The following is a 21557-nucleotide window of genomic DNA, read 5'->3' as shown; positions in this document are numbered from 1 at the left end:
GTTTCCAAAGCGCCTTACGACCACCCACCACTACGACCTGTATGCTCTAGTCGGCTGGCCCTATCTACATATTCGTAGCCAGACCCACTGGCTCCAGGTCATCTATAAGTCTATGCTAGGTTAAGCTCCGTCTTATCTCAGCTCACTGGTCACGATAACAACACCCACCCGTAGCACGCGCTCCAGCAGGTATATCTCACTGGTCATCCCCAAAGCCAACACCTCCTTTGGCCGCATTTCCTTCCAGTTCTCTGCTGCCAGAGACTGGAACAAATTGCAAAAATCGCTGAAGCTGGAGACTTAGATTTCCCTCACTAACTTTAAACATCAGCTATCTGAGCAGGATGTAGTCTGTCACAGTGCCATCCGTCACTGCAGCTATACATAGTCCATCTGTAAATAGCCCACCCAATCTTTCTACCCCGTCCCCATATTGTTTTTATTTACTTTTTTGCACACAAGTATCACTACTTACACACCATCATCTGCTCATCATCATCTGGTCATCTATCCCTCCAGTGTTAATCTGCTAAATTGTACTTACTTTGCTACTATGGCCTATTTATTGCCTTACCTCCTCACGCCATTTGCACACACACACACTATATAGACTTTCTTCTTTTTCTATTGTGTTATTGACTGTACGCTTGTTTTTTCCATGTGTAACTCTGTGTTGTTGTTTCTGTTGCACTGCTTTGCTTTATCTTGGCCAGGTCGCAGTTGTAAATGAGAACTTGTTATCAACAAGCTTCCCTGGTTAAATAAAGGTGAAATATATATATATATATATATATTTAAAGTAAAAAAATCAGTCAGGAAGTTAAAGCTTGGTCGTTAATGGGTCTTCCAAATGGATGTTGACCACAAGCATACTTCCAAAATTGCCCAGCCAATTATATATTTAAATGTACAGTACCAAAACTATGAAATAACCCATATGGAATAATGTAGCAACCAAAAAAGTGTTAAACAAATCCAAATATACTTTATATTTGAAATTCTTCAAAGTAGCCACCCTTCCCCTTGATGGATAGCTTTGCACACTCTTGGCATTCTATCAACCAGCTTCACCTGGAATGCTTTCCCAACAGTCTTGAAGGAGTTCCCACATATGCTGAACACTTGTTGGCTTCTTTTCCTTCACTCTGCTGTCTAACTCAAATCAAATCAAATGTATTTATATAGCCCTTCTTACATCAGCTGATATATCAAAGTGCTGTACAGAAACCCAGCCTAAAACCCCAAACAGCAAGCAATGCAGGTGTAGAAGCATGGTGGCTAGGAAAAACTCCCTAGAAAGGCCAAAACCTAGGAAGAAACCTAGAGCGGAACCAGGCTATGAGGGGTGGCCAGTCCTCTTCTGGCTGTGCTGGGTGGAGATTATAACAGAACATGGCTCCCAAACCATCTCAATTGGACTGAGGTCGAGTGATTGTGGAGGCCAGGTCATCTGATGCAGCACTCCATCACTCTTCTTCTTGGTCAAATAGTCCTTACACAGCCTGGAGTTATGTTGGGACATTGTCCTGTTGAAAAACAAATGATAGTCCCACTAAGCGCAAACCAGATGGGGTGGCGTATCACTGCAGAATGCTGTGGTGGCCATGCTGGTTAAGTGTGCCTTGAATTCTAAATAACTTACAGGCAGTGTCAACAGCAAAGCATCCCCACACCGTCACACCTCCTCCATGCTTCACGGTGGGAACCACACATGCAGAGATCATCTGTTCACCTACTCTGCGTCTCACAAAGACACAGTGGTTGGAACCAAAAATCTCCCATTTGGACTCATCAGACCAAAGAACAGATTTCCACCGCTCTAACGTCCATTGCTCGTGTTTCTTGGCCCAAGCAAGTCTCTTCTTATTATTGGTGTCCTTTAGTAGTGGTTTCTTTGCAGCAAAATTGACCATGAAGGCCTGATTCACGCATTCTCCTCTGAACAGTGAGGTGCAATCTGAAGTGCAGTTAATTGCCGATTTCTGAGGCAGTTAACTCAAATGAACTTATCCTCTGCAGCAGAGGTAACTCTGGGTCTTCCCTTTCCTCTGGTGGTCCTCAAGAGAGACAGTTTCATCATAGAGCTCGATGGTTTTTGCGATATTGCTTTCTTTTTTTTTCTTCTTTTTTGAATTTTTACCCCTTTTTCTCCCCAATTTCATAGTATCCAATTGTTGTAGTAGCTACTATCTTGTCTCATCGCTACAACTCCCGTACGGGCTCGGGAGAGACGAAGGTTGAAAGTCATGCGTCCTCCGATACACAACCCAACCAGCCGCACTGCTTCTTAACACAGCGCGCCTCCAACCCGGAAGCCAGCCGCACCAATGTGTCGGAGGTTACACTGTGCACCTGGCAACCTTGGTTAGCGCGCACTGCGCCCGGCCCGCCACAGGAGTCGCTGGTGCGCGATGAGACAAGGACATCCCTACCGACCAAGCCCTCCCTAACCCGGACGACGCTAGGCCAATTGTGCGTCGCCCCACGGACCTCCCGGTCGCGGCCGGTTACGACAGACCCTGGGCGCGAACCCATGGACTCTGATGGCACAGCTGGCGCTGCAGTACAGCGCCCTTAACCACTGCGCCACCCGGGAGGCCTGATATTGCGTTCTTGACATTTTCCAGATTGACTGACCTTTATGTCTTAAAGTAATGATGGACTGTCATTTCTGTTTGCTTTTTGAGCTGTTCTTGCCATAATATGGACTTGGTCTTTTACCAAATAGGTCTATCTTCTGTATACCACCCCTATCTTGTCACAACACAACTGATTGGCTCAAACGCATTAAGAAGGAAAGAAATTCCACAAATTAACTTTTAACAAGGAACACCTGTTAATTGGAATGCATTCCAGCTGACTACCTCATGAAGCTGGTTGAGAGAACTACAAAACTGTGCAAAGCTGTCATCAAGGCAAAGGGTGGCTACTTCGAAGAATCTCAAATCTCAAATAATATTTTGATTTGTTTAACACTTTATTTGGTTACAACATGTTTCCATATGTGTTATTTCATAGTTGTGATGTGTTCACTATTATTCTACAATGTAGAAAATAGGAAAAATAAGGAAAAACCCTGGAATGAGTAGGTGTGTCCAAACTTTTGACTGGTACTGTATATACTAGGCCATTTTCAGAGGACAGACCAAAAAATTGCCAAAAACTCCAGTCACCCATGTCAAAGACTGTTCTCTCTGCTACCACACGGAAAGAGGTACCGGAGTGCCAAGTCTAGGACCAAAAGGCTCCTTAACAGCTTCTACCCCCATGCCTTAGCTGGATCGCCATGCTCCCCTTCCTCAGCCGGCTCGTCAGGCTTTCGTGCCTCGGCCGGATCACTAGGCTCCTTTGCTTCAACCGATCTGTCAGGTTCCCGCGCCACAGCTGACTAGACAGGTTTCCGTGCCTCAGCTGCCGGGACAGGTTCTTGCGCTTCTGCAGGGGTGACAGGTCCGCTCCTGATCCCCAGGTTCGTCCCCTTTGATGGCGTCCAACGTCTGGAGCCGCGCGTAAGGGAGGGGGTACTACGTATTCTCCCTCTCCGGCCTCTAGGTCATCAGGCTGCTCACCTGTCACCATCGTCTCGCGCACCTGCGCCTCATGACACTCACCTGGACTCCAACATGTGTTTCGTGTTTATTGTTTTGTTTGCTTATTAAAACACTCACTCGCTGTACTTGCTTCCCGACTCTCAGCGAACTCGTTACAGTTCTAAAAACCTTTGACCTGTAGTGTACATATATTTATTTTTTGTTGTTTTCTAAATCTTATTGCTTTTCTACGATTTCTTAGTAAGGTCATGATATCAACGAAAGGTTTCAAAATGTGATCACAGTCATTCCTTTATGTAATGTGATTACCTTGCTCAGTGCAGGATTTTTCTGTGTTCTAATTTCACCAATGTTGATCAGAGAGAGTGATGAGGAGAGGAGGAGGGGTAACTGACCCAAGATCAGCGTCTATGGACAACTTCACTCTACACACTTAGATAGATTTTTGGATTAATTAACGTTTTCCATAGAATTTGGGTTGTACTTTTTGGAACGTAATTTTTGACGCCATTTCCGGTCACAACTTGCAGACTTGTTTACGTGTTGCTGTGCGTTTTGTTGCCAACCTTACTTTGCTACCTGACAACTTTACGGTTTTTACTTTTTAATTACCGTTTATATTTTTGTTTTTTTCCTCAACTTTTTCACTCCGGACGCTTTATCTGGACATGGTTCGTCAGGACTTCCAACAGCCGAAGCTAAGTAGTAACATTAACATTATGCTTTCTAATTGCAGTCGCTGTACTCATAATATACAGGAGAACAATCGCCTTACGGCGAGGATAGCTGTGTTACAAGCCCAGCTTCAGACGCAATCATTAGGCAAGGGTAATTTCAGTGTAGGAAAGGAGGAAACAGTGTCTGTGCCAACAGTAAGTACAGATAGTAACGTTAGTATAAATCCCCTCGTACGGTCCCCGCAGCCGGACAACAGTCTCACGGTTTCTGGAGGGAAATGCTGTAGGAATGCTCAACCGGTGTCGCTCATTCAGCCGACAGAAACTTTCAACCGGTTTTCCCCATTAAGCAGCGAGTCGGAGTCAGAGCCTTCTCTTGTCTCTACTCCTCCCGTTACGGGGTCTGAGACGCCGAAGCTTCCCACCATTAGCTCTGGCAAATTGAAAACCCTAGTCATTGCCGACTCCATTACCCGCAGTATTAGACTTAAAACAAATCATCCAGCGATCATACACTGTTTACCAGGGGGCAGAGCTACCAAAGTTAAGGCTAATCTGAAGCTGGTGCTGGCTAAAGCTAAAACTGGCGAGTGTAGAGAGTAAAGAGATATTGTTATCCACGTCGGCACCAACGATGTTAGGATGAAACAGTCAGAGATCACCAAGCGCAACATAGCTTCAGCGTGTAAATCAGCTAGAAAGATGTGTCGGCATCGAGTAATTGTCTCTGGCCCCCTCCCAGTTAGGGGGAGTGATGAGCTCTACAGCAGAGTCTCACAACTCAATCGCTGGTTGAAAACTGTTTTTCTGCCTCTCCCAAAATATATAATTTGTAGATAATTGGCCCTCTTTCTGGGACTCACCCACAAACAGGACCAAGTCTGACCTGCTGAGGAGTGATGGACTCCATCCTAGCTGGAGGGGTGCTCTCATCTTATCTACCAACATAGACAGGGCTCTAACTCCTCTAGCTCCACAATGAAATAGGGTGCAGGCCAGGCAGCAGGCTGTTAGCCAGCCTGCCAGCATAATGGAGTCTGCCATTAGCACAGTCAGTGTAGTCAGCTCAGCTATCCCCATTGAGATTGTGTCTGTGCCTCGACCTAGGTTGGGCAAAACTAAACATGGCGGTGTTCGCCTTAGCAATCTCACTAGGATAAAGACCTCCTCCATTCCTGTCATTATTGAAAGAGAACATGATACCTCACATCTCAAAATAGGGCTACTTAAAGTTAGATCCCTTACTTCAAAGGCAATTATAGTCAATGAACTAATCACTGATCATAATCTTGATGTGATTGGCCTGACTGAAACATGGCTTAAGCCTGATGAATTGACTGTGTTAAATGAGGCCTCACCTCCTGGCTACACTAGTGACCATATCCCCCGTGCACCCCGCAAAGGCGGAGGTGTTGCTAACATTTACGATAGCAAATTTTGTCTTTTGAGCTTCTAGTCATGAAATCTATGCCGCCTACTCAATCACTTTTTATAGCTACTGTTTACAGGCCTCCTGGGCCATATACAGCGTTCCTCATTGAGTTCCCTGAATTCCTATCGGACCTTGTAGTCATAGCAGATAATATTCTAGTCTTTGGTGACTTTAATATTCACATGAAAAGGTCCACAGACCCACTCCAAAAGACTTTCGGAGCCATCATCGACTCAGTGGGCTTTGTCCAACATGTCTCTGGACCCACTCACTTGTCACAGTCATACTCTGGACCTAGTTTTGTCCCATGGAATAAATGCTGTGGATCTTAATGTTTTTCCTCATAATCCTGGACTATCGGACCACCATTTTATAATCTGCTCAGACCCCAACCAAGGAACATCAAAAGTCGTGCTATAAATTCACAGACAACACAAATATTCCTTGATGAACTTCCAGATTCCCTCTGTCTACCCAAGGACGCCAGAGGACAAAAATCAGTTAACCACCTAACTGAGGAACTCAATTTAGCCTTGCGCAATACCCTAGATGCAGTTGCACCCCTAAAAACTAAAAACATTTCTCATAAGAAACTAGCTCCCTGGTACACAAAAAATACCCAAGCTCTGAAGCAAGCTTAGAGAAAATTGGAACGGAAATGGCGCCACACCAAACTGGAAGTCTTCCGACTAGCTTGGAAAGACAGTACTGTGCAGTACCGAAGAGCCCTTACTGCTGCTCGATCATCCTATTTTTCCAACTTAATTGAGGAAAATAAGAACAATCCAAAATTCCTTTTTGATACTGTCGCAAAGCTAACGAAAAAGCAGCATTCCCCAAGAGAGGATGGCTTTCACTTCGGCAGTGATAAATTCATGAACTTCTTTGAGGAAAAGATCATGATTATTAGAAAGCAAATTACGGACTCCTCTTTAAATCTGCGTATTCCTTCAAAGCTCAGTTGTCCTGAGTCTGCACAACTCTGCCAGGACCTAGGATCAAGAGAGACGCTCAAGTGTTTTAGTACTATATCTCTTGACACAATGATGAAAATAATCATGGCCTCTAAACCTTCAAGCTGCATACTGGACCCTATTCCAACTAAACTACTGAAAGAGCTACTTCCTGTACCTGGCCCTCCTATGTTGAACATAATAAACAGCTCTCTATCCAACCGGATGTGTACCAAACTCACTAAAAGTGGCAGTAATAAAGCCTCTCTTGAAAAAGCCAAACCTTGACCCAGAAAATATAAAAAACTATCGGCCTATATTGAATCTTCCATTCCTCACAAACATTTTAGAAAAGGCTGTTGCGCAACAACTCATTGCCTTCCTGAAGACAAACAATGTATCCCAAATGCTTCAGTCTGGTTTTAGACCCCATCATAGCACTGAGACTGCACTTGTGAAGGTGGTAAATGACCTTTTAATGGCATCAGACCGAGGCTCTGCATCTGTCCTCGTGCTCCTAGACCTTAGTGCTGCTTTTGATACCATCGATCACCACATTCTTTTGGAGAGATTGGAAACCCAAATTGGTCTACACAGACAAGTTCTGGCCTGGTTTAGATCTTATCTGTCGGAAAGATATCAGTTTGTCTCTGTGAATGGTTTGTCCTCTGACAAATCAACTGTAAATTTCGGTGTTCCTCACGGTTCCGTTTTAGGACCACTATTGTTTTCACTATATATTTTACCTCTTGGGGATGTCATTCGAAAACATAATGTTAACTTTCACTGCTATGCGGATGACACACAGCTGTACATTTCAATGAAACATGGTGAAGCCCCAAAATTGCCCTCGCTAGAAGCATGTGTTTCAGACATAAGGAAGTGGATGGATGCAAACTTTCTACTTTTAAACTCGGACAAAACAGAGATGCTTGTTCTAGGTCCCAAGAAACAAAGAGATCTTCTGTTGAATCTGACAATTAATCTTAATGGTTGTACAGTCGTCTCAAATAAAACTGTGAAGGACCTCGGGGTTACTCTGGACACTGATCTCTCTTTTGAAGAACATATCAAGACTGTTTCAAGGACAGCTTTTTTCCATCTACGGAACATTGCGAAAATCAGAAACTTTCTGTCCAAAAATGGTGCAGAAAAATTCATCCATGCTTTTGTCACTTCTAGGTTAGACTACTGCAATGTTCTACTTTCCGGCTACCCGGATAAAGCACTAAATAAACTTCAGGTAGCCTCCCTACACTGGCTTCCTGTCAAGGCAAGGGCTGATTTCAAGGTTTTACTGCTAACCTACAAAGCATTACATGGGCTTGCTCCTACCTATCTCTCTGATTTGGTCCTGCCGTACATACCTACACGTACGCTACTCGGTCTCAACCTTTAAGTCTTTACTGAAGACTCATCTCTTCAGTGGGTCATATGATTGAGTGTAGTCTGGCCCAGGAGTGGGAAGGTGAACGGAAAGGCTCTGGAGCAACGAACCGCCCTTGCTGTCTCTGCCTGGCCGGTTCCCCTCTTTCTACTGGGATTCTCTGCCTCTAACCCTATTACAGGGGCTGAGTCAACTGGCTTACTAGGGCTCTTTCATACCGTCCCTAGGAGGGGTGCGTCACTTGAATGGGTTGAGTCACCGATGTGATCTTCCTGTCTGGGTTGGCGCCCCCCCTTGGGTTGTGCCGTGGCGGAGATCTTTGTGGGCTATACTCGGCCTTGTCTCAGGATGGTAAGTTGGTGGTTGAAGATATCCCTCTAGTGGTGTGGGGGCTGTGCTTTGGCAAAGTGGGTGGGGTTATATCCTTCCTGTTTGGCCCTGTCCGGGGGTGTCCTCGGACGGGGCCACAGTGTCTCCTGACCCCTCCTGTCTCAGCCTCCAGTATTTATGCTGCAGTAGTTTATGTGTCGGGGGGCTAGGGTCAGTTTGTTATATCTGGAGTACTTCTCCTGTCCTATCCGTTGTCCTGTGTGAATTTAAGTATGCCCTCTCTAATTCTCTCTTTCTCTCTTTCTTTCTCTCTCTCGGAGGACCTGAGCCCTAGGACCATGCCTCAGGACTTCCTTAGGAACTACAATGGTAGAGAAAGCAGAGCGGTTGAAGTGATCTCACACACACACACACACACACACACACACACACACACACACACACACACACACACACACACACACACACACACACACACACACAGACACACAATTCACCACCTAAAGAGCAGTGGCCTTGGCAAATAGTTTGAATTCATGATCATGAGGCATTCTAGTCTCTAACAGCAAACAGGGGATTGAGGCTTAATCATCAAGACTGCATGGTGTAGTGTGATTCAAAACAGACCTTAATCCACTTATTAATAGACAGTGCAAGGGAAAAACTTCCTAGGTTCCTGAAATGTGTCAGATGGCAACAGTGGAGACAGGATAGACGGGAAGAGATCCCGTCAAGCTAAACCTAAAGCGATGAAATCCACACATTTGTCAGCTAGATGTTGGACAGACTTATTGATAAATGTTGTCAGGAAAAAACGACCTGCTAAACTGTCAGTTTCTGAAAATGTATTGGATAGTGGCTCAGAAGTAAGGAAGGACTAGAAAGTAATGAAATGTCTTTCACAACTGGATAAAGTTATGAAATATGGACATAATTTCTCAGAGCGAGACATGAATGTATAAACAGCTGTTCCGATATTCTCCCATATCTATTCTCAAGGACTTTTGGACCATTGAAAAGCAATGAAATGCAGAACACATTACTTTTTTTCCCATCTTATGCACAAATTGATTAACTTCAAGTGTTCCTATATCCTTTCATAATTTGACACCGTTTGTTTTCCTGCCCAAATCAACCAAACCACTGCTAGATCCAATGCAACAATCTGAGTGGAGAATGGAAGTGGAGAAAACGATGCTTCCTCCCTTGCATATATTTGTAAATCAGGATTAAGGACAAATGGTATAGCAGGTTGATTGAATCGACCGCCCTTCCGTCTTTCTTTCCGTTCTAAACCTCACGGCGGCATCAGGAGGAGGGAGATAAAAGGATTTAGCTCTTCCACAGAGTCACAGCGAGTCTTCTTATCCCTCCGCACCACCACATAGATTGTTTTCAACTAGCCCGACAACGCCAGACAATGCCACGCTCTCCAGTCACAAGTGATAGATTTTTTAATCCACACTTTGATATCTACCGATACCACTTTGATACACAAACAGGGTATCATGGGGTGCTGCGGTGTTGGTGCTGTTAGGGTGATGTGCTGTTCTCACACACGTTTATATTCCTATCTAGGGGTATGACAAGTCGAGGAAAGGAGCCAGTGGTTTTTGTTTCAGTGAATAGATGTCAAATACCATAGCTCCATAAGAACGGATGATGCTGCTGATTGATATACATGTAATACCCTTGGTAAAACCAAGTATTGAGTTCATTTGTTATAATTAATTGGTAATGTACAAGTGAATAGGTTGGTTTACTTTTAAGTTTAAGTTTTGACCAATAAGGTCGCTTGTTAAGCTGTGGCCAATGGGAGTTGACCTGGTTAACTGGAGGCCTGGGAAAAAGCGAGAGAGTGACGTTGAGAAAAGGATGGACATTACATTATGAAAAATGATAAAAGATGACGATAAAAATAGAACAAAACCCATACCTATCGAGTTTTGAAGGGAAATACCTATTTTATTTCACAAGAGAGTTATTATCACTTTGTTGAGAAAGACTTAGTAAAGACTGAAGCTACCGTCTCATCGTGGAGGTATTTGACAGCCTTGAGGTTAGCCTAGCATCGCGTGACACCGAGAGAGAACAGCTTGGGGAAGATTAACGAGTTCATGTTTCAATCTGATATCCGTTACTGCTAAGGAGTACTGTCTGCATTGATAGCTGTGCTTGCTGTGGATCTTGTGAGAAAACCTGCACAGAACTGCCATACTTCGCTGAGGGAATATCTACGAGTAGTGAGTAACCACAACGGTGGGGTGCTTCTGGACTTTATGTGTGTCGTCATTCTTTTGGGATCTCCAACGCGCGCCAACGGGTTAAGCAAGCTTGAAATAATTTGGACATGGGTCGTGCACGACTCATTAGGGTTTATTATTTTATTTTTATTTTGATGTGGTGCATTGAAAATGTAATAATAAACATCTTGAACCTTATGTATTTTGCCTTGGTGGAGTCATTTCCTGTTTCAATTTCACTTAATGCATGGGAAAGGAATATACAATAACAAAAATCTATAATCATTCCATCTGAAGTTAATACCCTATTTGTCATCACCCTAGAGAGTTTACAATTGGGATTCTTATTGGAGATGTCCTTCTCTCCTAACATCCCATGTTGTTGTGATATTCTACGTAAGGTAATATTGTGAGAGTCAAATTCGAGCCTGGTGAGAGGGTTACATACAGTACATGTATACTGTAGTAAAGACTCCCTTCTATTTCTCCACCACACTAATCCATGGAGAAACCTCAGAAGGTGTTGACCGCAGAAACAGTGCCTCCAAACAACTATCAGCCAATTTTGTGCTAACAACCTGATAGCTAAGTAAAACCTGTGTCTGCTGAGAGAGACTGTGTGTGGGGAAGCAGGTGCAGTCATCTGGTTTTACTTGAAACCACCATGCATGCCTCAACATTCTCCTGGAGAGAACAGTTCCTCAATGGACCTCCACAGCATGTGAGATGGGTGTTGATGTGTGTACGTACTGGTTCTGTGAGATGGGTGTTGGGGCCTTAAACCTGCATTCAGACACCATGCATGGTGAGTCAGATGGGATAATGCAACTCATCTTTCCCACAAGGACTTTATCACACACTGGGAAAGGAAGTAATTTGTGTTGAGTGATAATGTTAAAATGCCACTTTCAAAAATGTAATTTATTTTTAGAGGGACTCAAAAGGACGCACCAGATGGAATAACATTACAGGGAATATATAAATAGTAATATTCTCTGTAAGTAATGAAAATCAACCTTTTAAAGAATCTGTTTTTTACCCTCTGGGTCCATGTTGAAGTAACCACTTTCGGCACAATCCTATCTTTCATGTCTCTACGATATACACTATACCCTATACAAAAGTATGTGGACTCCCCTTCAAATTAGTGGATTTGGCTATTTCAACCACACCTGTTGCTGACAGGGGTATAACATCAAGCACACAGCCATGTAATCTCCATAGTCAAATATTGTCAGTAGAATAGTCTTATTGAAGAGCTCAGTGACTTTCAACGTGGCACGGTCATAGGATGCTACATTTCCAACAAGTCAATTCGTAAATTTCTGCCCTGCTAAAGCTGCCCCGGTCATCTGTAAGTGCTGTTATTGTGAAGTGGAAAGGTTTAGGAGCAACAACGGCTCAGAGCAAAGTAGTAGGGCCACACAAGCTCACAGAACGGGACCGCCAATCTGAAGCGCGTAGCCCTTAAAAATCCTCAGTTGCAACACTCACTACAGAGTTCTGAACTGCATCTGACAGCACAACGCCAGCACAAGAACTGTTCATCGGGAGCTTCGTGGGTTTCCATGGCAGAGCAGCCGCACACAAGCCTGAGATCACCATGCGCAATGCCAAGCGTCGGCTGGAGTAAAGCGCAGCCTCTGGAGCAGTGGAAACGTGTTCTCTGGAGTGATGAATCACAGTTTACCATCTGGCAGTCCGACGGACAAATCTGGGTTTGGCGGATGTCAGGAGAATGCTACCTGCCCCAATGCATAATGCCAACTGTAAAGTTTGGTGGAGGAGGAATAATGGTCTGGGGCTGTTTTTCATGGTTCGGGCTAGGCCCCTTAGTTTCGGTGAAGAGAAATCTTAACGCTACAGCATACAAACAATCCAAGATGGTGTAGCAGTGCAGACGTGGTTTGTCATCCTCTCGTTTACTTTTTGCATTTTTCGTCTTTTTTTGTATATATTTCAATTTATTTTCAATCTCTTTCCATTTTTAAATAAAATATACCTTCCGGTAACCTGCCTCACCCAATGTGACACGGATCCGCTATTTTGTTTAGACCTTATAGCCAGAACCATCAGTAGCTAGCCAGCTAATTAGCTACTTAGTCATTGTTAGCGGCCCTTACCTTCTGCACAGACACCAGACGCTTTTTTTTTGCCTGGATAATATTTGCCAGCCTGTCTGTATTGGACTGTTTTCTCCACTACAACGCCGGATTCCTGCCGTAAACCCTGGACTATTACTCTTGATCATCACAGCTAGCTAGCTGCCACCGAGTGACCGAGCCCCAAAGCTAGCCCCACCCCCCGGCCTACTCTGTGATCACTCGGCCGATGCCTCCAGGAATCTACCCCCAACACGGCTAGAATCCACTACTCCACCGGATCCTTGCCGTAACCACTGTACCTTTGCATCGGATCATCGCTGCTAGCTAGCTACTACTGAGTGGCTAACGCCCTTGCCCCGAAGCTAGCAAACGAAATTACTACAACTACAATAGGAGCAGACGCTTCTACTTACCCCGGCCTGCTAACTTTAAACGCTGTGTCTCCCACATGCTAGCCCGCAGCTTCCCTGTTCCATCTATTGCTGTACACTGAACCCTATGATCACTTGGCTACATAGCTGATGCCTGCTGGACTGTTCATTAAACACGGTACACCATTTTGTTTATCTGTCAGCCCCTGCCTCAAACTCAGGCCCTGTGTGTAGTTAACCGACCCTCTCTGCTCATTCATCACCATTTTACCTGTTGTTGTTGTCTTAGCTGATTAGCTGTTGTTGTTTTAGCTAGCTCTCCCAATCAACACCTGTGATTGCTTTATGCCTCGCTTTATACATTTTTTTTTGTCTTCTTTGGCCGCCTTATTTTACCAGGTAAGTTGACTGAGAACACGTTCTCATTTACAGCAACGACCTGGGGAATAGTTACAGGGGAGAGGAGGGGGGTGAATGAGCCAATCGTAAACTGGGGATTATTAGGTGACTGTGATGGTTTGAGGGCCAGATTGGGAATTTAGCCAGGACACTGGGGTTAACACCCCTACTCTTATGATAAGTGCCATGGGATCTTTAATGTCCTCAGAGAGTCAGGACACCCATTTAACATCCCATCTGAAAGATAGCACCCTATACAGGGCAGTGTCCCCAATCACTTCCCTGGGGCATTGGGATATTTTTTTAGATCAGAGGAAAGAGTGCCTCCTACTGGCCCTCCAAAACCACTTCCAACAGCATCTGGTCTCCCATCCAGGGACTGACCAGGACCAACCCTGCTTAGCTTCAGAAGCAAGCCAGCAGTGATATGCAGGGTGGTATGCTGCTGGCTTTATGTCTCTCTAAAATGTCAATATGCCTTGTACACTGTTGTTTAGGATAGTTATCATTGTTTTAGTTTACTGCGGAGCCTCTAGTCCTACTCAACATGCCTTAGATACCTCCTTTGTCCCACGGCCCACACATGCGGTGACCTCACCCAGCATAACTAGCCCGTCCAGAGATGTAATCTCTCTTATCATCACTCGGTGCCTGGGCTTACCTCACCTGTACCCACACCCCACCTTACCCCTGTCTGCACATTATGCCCTGAATCTATTCTACCACACCCAGAAATCTGCTCCTTTCATTCTCTGTCCCCAATGCACTAGACGACCAGTTTTGATAGCCTTTAGCCGTACCCTCATCCTACTCCTCCTCTGTTCCTCTGGTGATGTGAAGATTAACCCAGGCCCTGTGTGTCCCCAGGCACTCTCATTTGTTGACTTCTGTAACCGTAAAAGCCTTGGTTTCATGCATGTTAACATCAGAAGCATCCTCCCTAAATTTGTTTTACTCCCTGCTTTAGCTGTTTTCAATCAGGATCTAAGCAATCACTGCCTCATTGCCTGCGTCTGCTATGGGTCTGCAGTCGAACGACCACCCCTAATCACTGTCAAACACTCCCTAAAACACTTCTGCAAGCAGGCCTGTCTAATCCACCTGGCCCAGGTATCCTGGAAGGATATTGATCTCATCCCGTCAGTCGAGGATGCCAGGTTGTTCTTTCAAAAATGTAGAACTAAGAAAGATATAGCCCTTGGTTCACTCCAGACCTGAATGCCCTCGACCAGCACAAAAACATCCTGTGGCGGACTGCACTAGCATCGAATAGTCCCTGCGATATTGAACTTTTCAGGGAAGTCAGGAACCAATATAAGCAGTCAGTCAGGAAAGCAAAGGCTAGCTTTTTCAAACAGAAATGTTCATCCTGTAGCTCTAACTCCAAAAAGTTTTGGGACACTGTAAAGTACCCCTACCCCGATCAAAAGCTCCGCACCCCCTGCAGCTACTTGCCCAAGCCTCCCCAACTTCTCCTTCATCCAAATCCAGATAGCAGATGTTCTGAAAGAGCTGCAAAACCTGAACCCGTACAAATCACCTGGACTAGAAAATCTGCACCCTCTCTTTCTAAAATTATCCACCACCATTATTGCAACCACTATTATCAGTCTATTCTCTTTTGTATCGTCTGAGATCCCTAAAGATTGGAAAGGGGGTGACACTCTAGACCTAAACTGTTATAGACCTATATTCATCCTGCCCTGCCTTTCTAAAGTCTTCGAAAGCCAAGTTAATAAACAGATCAATGACCATTTCGAATCCCACCGTACCTTCTCCACTGTTCAATCCGGTTTCCGAGCTGGTCAAGGTTGAACCTTAGCCACGTTCAAGGTACTAAACGATATCATAACCGCCATCGATAAAAAAAAACAATACTGTGCAGCTGATTTCATCGACCAGGCCAAGGCTTTCAACTCTGTCAATCACCGTATTCATATCGGCTGACTCAACAGCCTTGGTTTCTCAAATGACTGCCTCGCCTGGTTCATCAACTACTTCTCAGATAGAGTTCAGTGTGTCAAATCGGAGGGCCTTGTTGTCCAGACCTCTGGCAGTCTCTATGGGGGTACCACAGGGTTCAATTCTCGGGCCGACTCTTTTCTCTGTATATATCAACGATGTCGCTCTTGCTGCTGGTGATTCCCTGATCCACCTCTATGCAGACGACACCATTCTGTATACATCTGGCCCTTCTTTGGACACTGTGTTAACTAACCTCCAAACGAGCTTCAATGCCATACAACACTCCTTCCGTGGCCTCCAACTGCTCTTAAACACTAGTAAAATCAAATGCATGCTTTTCAACTGTTCGCACCCGCCCGCCCGACTAGCATCACTACTCTGGACGGTTCTGACTTAGAATATGTGGACAACTTCAAATACCTAGGTGTCTGGCTAGACTGTAAACTCTCCTTCCAGACTCATATTAAACATCTCCCATCCAAAATTAAATCTAGAATCGGCTTCCTATTTCGCAACAAAGCCTCCTTCATACCCTCGTAAAACTGACTACCCTATCGATCCTCGACTTCGGCGATGTCATTTACAAAATAGCTTCCAATATTCTACTCATAAAACTGGATGCAGTCTATCACAGTGCCATCCGTTTTGTCACCAAAACCCCTTATACCGCCCACCACTGCGACCTGTATGCTCTAGTCGGCTGGCCCTAGCTACATATTCATCGCCAGACCCACTGGCTTCAGGTTATCTATACGTCTATGCTAGGTAAATCTCCACCTTATCTCAGCGTAATGGTCACGATAACAACACCCACCCGTGGCACGCGCTCCAGCAGGTATATCTCACTGGTCATCCCCAAAGCCAACACTTCTTTGGCCGCCTTTCCTTCCAGTTCTCTGCTGCCAATGACTGGAACGAATTGCAAAAATCGCTGAAGCCGGAGACTTTAAACATCAGCTATCTGAGAAGCTAACCGATCTGTACATCTGTACATAGCCCATCTGTAAATAGCACACCCAATCTACCTACTTCATAACCATATTGTTTTTATTTACTTTTCTGCTCTTTTGCACACCAGTATTTCTACTTGCACATCATCATCTCCTCATCTATCACTCCAGTGTTAATTTGCTAAATGGTAATTACTTCGCTACTATGGCCTATTTAGTGCCTTACCTCCTCACGCCATTTGCACACACTGTATATAGACTTTCTATTTTTTCTATTGTGTTATTGACTGTACGCTTGTTTATTCCATGTGTAACTCTGTGTTGTTGTTTCTGTCGCACTGCTTTGCTTTATCTTGGCCAGGTCGCAGTTGTAAATGAGAACTTGTTCTCAACTAGTTTACCTTGTTAAATAAAGGTGAAATAAAAATTTAAAAAAATAAAAAATATTGACAATTCTGTGCTTCCAACTTTGTGGCAACAGTTTTGGGAAGCCTCTTTCCTGTTTCAGCATGACAATGCCCCTGTGCACAAAGTGAGGTCCATATAGAAATGGTTTATTGAGATGGGTGTGGAAGAACTTGACTGGCTTGCACAGAGCCCTGACCTCAACCCCATCGAACACCTTTGGGATGAATTGGAACGTCAACTACGAGCCAGGCCTAATCGCCCAACATCAGTGCCCGACCTCCCTAATGCTCTTGTGGTTAAATGGAAGCAAGTCCCCGCAGCAATGTTCCAACATCTAGTGGAAAGCCTTCCCAGAAGAGTGGCGGCTGTTATAGCAGCAAGGGTGGGACCAACTCCATATTAATGCCCATAATTTTGGAATGAGATGTTCCACGAGCAGGTGTCCACATACCCATGGTCATGTAGTGTATATCATAATATCACGATATCTCCACAATATATCATTGTATCATGATATCTCCACAATATACTGTATCATTATCTCAAAGAAAATCTTAATATCAATCAATCAATTACTCAATCAATCATAATATAGTCATAATATATTCGTGCCTCACCTCTGAGAACCTCTGGACATCCTGTGTGAGGGTCCCCACACGGCTCCAGTTGTAGAAGTTGAGGAACTTGACCACGGCTGGGTTCACTGCGTTGTCCGACGGAACCGTCCGGAAGAAGTTGGGGTACTTCTTCTTGTCGGCCAGAACAGGGGTTGTTGCCGCAAAGGAGAGCTGGAAAGAAAAGGACAGGATAGTACATTTCTGACCAATAAACATTGGCTACATTCAGACTGATCCTGGTGTTCCGAAAGTAGGAGTTGAGCTTTAGACAGAGGCCTTAAATCGCTATCTGAGATCTGAGCTTTAAACAGAGGCCTTAAATCACAATCTGAGATCTGAGCTTCAGACAGAGGCCTTCCATCGCTATCTGAGATCTGAGCTTTAGACAGAGGCCTTAAATCACCATCTGAGATCTGAGCTTTAAACAGAGGCCTTAAATCACCATCTGAGATCTGAGCTTTAGACAGAGACCTTAAATCGCCATCTGAGATATGAGCTTTAAACATAGGCCTTAAATCACCATCTGAGATCTGAGCTTTAGACAGAGGCCTTAAATCGCCATCTGAGATCTGAGCTTTAGACAGAGGCCTTAAATCACCAGCTGAGATCTGAGCTTAAGACAGAGGCCTTAAATCGCCATCTGAGATCCTAGCTTTAGACATAGGCCTTCGATCGCCATCTGAGGGATTAAGCCATGGCAACTAGGGCAGTCTCAGTGTGTCAGTCGCACGCACGGACGCATGCACGCACGCCAGGTACATACACACACGCCGGGAGGACAGACACACACACACTCTCTATCTAGTTTGGGAGTCCATCTAGTCTGAACAAATTAACACTCTCACACGTCTGTGGAAACATTAGGGAAGCTCACACCTTCAGAGTGCCCACATTAACAGGAGCTGTAATTGTTTGGTGGGAGTGACAGCTGGGATGGACGACATTAACTGACTGACTGACTGACTGACGTGTGTGTTTGTGTTTGTTTGTTTGTTTGTGTATTCATGAAAGATTCTGAGATGAAGGTAAAGTTAAAAGTATTCCTCTCTAACAATCGTTCTGTTTGGTTCCGTTTCCATTCATTTTCTTTGCCCACAAATTTGCTGGGTCATTTTTAAATACACCTTGCATATTCAGTTCAAATACTGCACCATAAGCAGGTTTAAATTAATTCAGGTTCCCCAAAATATTGCTGAACTTTTTCAGGAAATTACTGCTTTCAAGATTTCAAACAGCAAGGTCTGCATTTTATGTAGCAAGCACTAGGTCTGAATACAACACACTGGGCTACTTTCGTCTGTTGAAAAATATTCTGAAGTCATGTATTTCCAGGTACAGGTTGAAAATCAAATAATTGAGTGAACATGGAGACATTTACTGCTATAGAATGTACAACATTTTCACACATCAATGTGTTCTCTCCCTTTGACCAACAGTAGGCCTACAGTGTCTTCCACAGTATCTGTCCCTACACCACTGTGGAAGTGGAAGGTTCTCTGGCTCTGCTAGTGGGAGGGAGAGGAAAGAGAGAGAAACAATTGTATGTCTCTCTCAATTGTATGTCTCTCTGTCTCTCACTACTAAATGACAGCCAGTGAACACGAGAAGAGAATGACAAAGATACCACCGCACTGTCTCACGTATACTGAAAAAGTAGTGAGCTCTTGACAAAGACATCATGGCAAAGTTAAAACTAGAATTTGGAAAGGTTCACCTTACGTAAATGTTCACCTTACAGTTTGACAAAGAATATTGTGTAGTTGTTGTAAAGGCTTTATGAAGCCATATATATGAGGGGTGACAGTAAAGAAATGTAGCCTAATCCTGCCAAATCCGGAATGGTTACCTCTGTTCCATTAGCATGTTTGCCTCTGTTCCATTAGCATGTTTGCCTCTGTTCCATTAGCATGTTTAGCTAGCTGAGAGAAGAAAACGTGTTGCACTCCAATTTCAATGTGTCCTATCTCTCATTAAATGAATGACTGATATGAATCAACGCAGGGTTAATTACCGAGCAGAGAGAAATTAAGCAGACACACTGATTCATGATAGCGATCAAAAGGAGGATATTATCATTCTGATTGAGGCTAGGGGTGTGTGTGTGATTGCGTGCACATTTCTTGGAAGCAGGTTTAAGATTAGAGAAGCTAGTCATAGCACCTCCACTCACAAAGCCAGTGCTTTACCGTGATCTTCAAAAGCCAGTCAAGGATAGTATTTTTACTATTTTCAAACACGTATTCTTGTATTCTCTCAACTCATATTTATGTCATATATAATTTTGGAGGGAATGTGGTTAAGGCATCTGATTAATATAGCTTTAATGTTAATTATGTTCTCTTCACCGAGAATACATTTCACCATGTATTCCTTATTGTAAACCTCATAACTGGAGATCAATAGAATCCATATATTGTCAAACATTTACCAACAACATTCAGCACCACCGGTCCATCATGCCTCAGTATTATCCCCTCTCTAGAACCCATTTCATTTGGGCGCCCTGTTGTTTCCCAAACCATCCGTTGAGGACCATGGAACAACACACAAATTACAAGCGTAAGAGAGACGACCCTTTATTTCAGTACCAGTGTGTCACGCCCTGGCCATAGAGAGGTTTTTATTCTCTATTTAGGTTAGGCCAGGATGTGACTAGGGTGGGCATTCTATGTTCATGTTTCTATGTTTTATTTTCTTTGTGTTTGGCCAGGTATGGTTCTCAATCAGGGACAGCTGTCTATCGTTGTCTCTGATTGGGAATCATACTTAGGTAGCTTTTTTTCCCCCCTCCTTCAGTGTGGGATCTTGTTCTTTCGGTTGTGTGCAGGTAGTTGGCACAACGAGGCTGTTCGGTCGTTGTATTCTTTATTGTTTAGTTTTTTCTAAAAGCTTCACTTCATTATTAAATTATGTGGAACTCAAAGAACGCTGCGCCTTGGTCTCATCCTTCGGACGACACCCGTTACACAGTGCGAAATCCAAAATCACCCACCAGTCTTAAAAGGGCTTTACTGGGTCTTTCCACTGTAGTTTAAATTTCCGTTTAGCTACGGCTGTTTTCTACACCCACACCGGGAGAAACTCCCATGGGTCTCCAATGAGAACCAGTGATTTTTTTGCCCAAACACATTGATTGGGTTGAAGCCTCCTGTGACAGCCTGGGGAGAAAAGGGGAAGGGGAGTCAGGAGAATTGCTGTGGAAAATATATACCTTGGGTAAACTACAGGAAAATCAGATACAAAACTATAAGCGCTTGATTGGAACCCACATATGGGTATATCACAGAATGACTGTTGTAAAACACCTATTACAACTTCTACTACTACTACTACGACAACCACTTCTGCTAGCACTACCACTACTAATACCACTACTACTACTACAGCCACTACTGCTAGCACTACCACTACTAATACTACTACTACTTTTTATTTATTTATTTTATTTACTACTATTACTACTACTAATAGTACTACTACTATTGTTGCTGCAACTACTACTGCCACTGATGCTGCTACTACTACTACTACTATGACGAATATTACTGCTAATACAACTACTACTACCACTACTACTACTACTACGATTACTACTAGTACTACTACTACCACTACTACAACGACAATGACGAAAACTATAACTACTACTACTACTACCACTATTACTACTACTACCACTGCTAATACGACTACAACTAAGACAAGTACTACAACTATTACTACTGCTACTACTGCTACTGCTGTTACTACTACTACTACTACTGCTGCTGGTGCTGCTACGCTGCTACTACTACTAGTATGCTGCTACTACTACTACTACTACTTCTGCTGCTGCTGCTACTACTACTAGTACTAGTAATGCTGCTGCTGCTGCTGCTAGTACTACTACATCTACTATTACTACTACTATTTGATTTGATTTGATTTACTACCGCTAATACAAATACAGTTGAAGTCAGAAGTTTACATATACCTTAGCCAAATACATTTAAACTCAGTTTTTCACAATTCCTGATATTTTTCACAACTCCTGATATTTTTCACAATTCCTGACATTTAATCCACATAAAAATTCCCTGTCTTAGGTCAGTTAGGATCACCACTTTTTCAGAATAATAGTAGTGAGAATGATTTATTTCAGCTTTTATTTCTTTCATCACATTCACAGT

The 21557-nt window shown here is 43.8% G+C and overlaps 1 protein-coding gene across 1 annotated transcript in view; it reads right to left on the bottom strand.

Moving 5' to 3' along the window:
* The window catches only part of LOC139392373 (gamma-aminobutyric acid type B receptor subunit 2-like), a 354915-nt gene that overhangs the window by 185853 nt on the left and 147505 nt on the right, over positions 1–21557 (bottom strand). The window contains exon 3 of the mRNA XM_071140323.1: positions 17389–17559. Coding sequence (XP_070996424.1) covers positions 17389–17559 — 171 coding nt within the window. The remainder of the gene's footprint in view (positions 1–17388; positions 17560–21557) is intronic.

The sequence above is a fragment of the Oncorhynchus clarkii genome, chromosome 32, assembly GCF_045791955.1.
Source record: "Oncorhynchus clarkii lewisi isolate Uvic-CL-2024 chromosome 32, UVic_Ocla_1.0, whole genome shotgun sequence".
Taxonomy (NCBI): Eukaryota; Metazoa; Chordata; class Actinopteri; order Salmoniformes; family Salmonidae; genus Oncorhynchus; species Oncorhynchus clarkii.
This window is presented reverse-complemented; position numbering and strand designations above follow the sequence as displayed.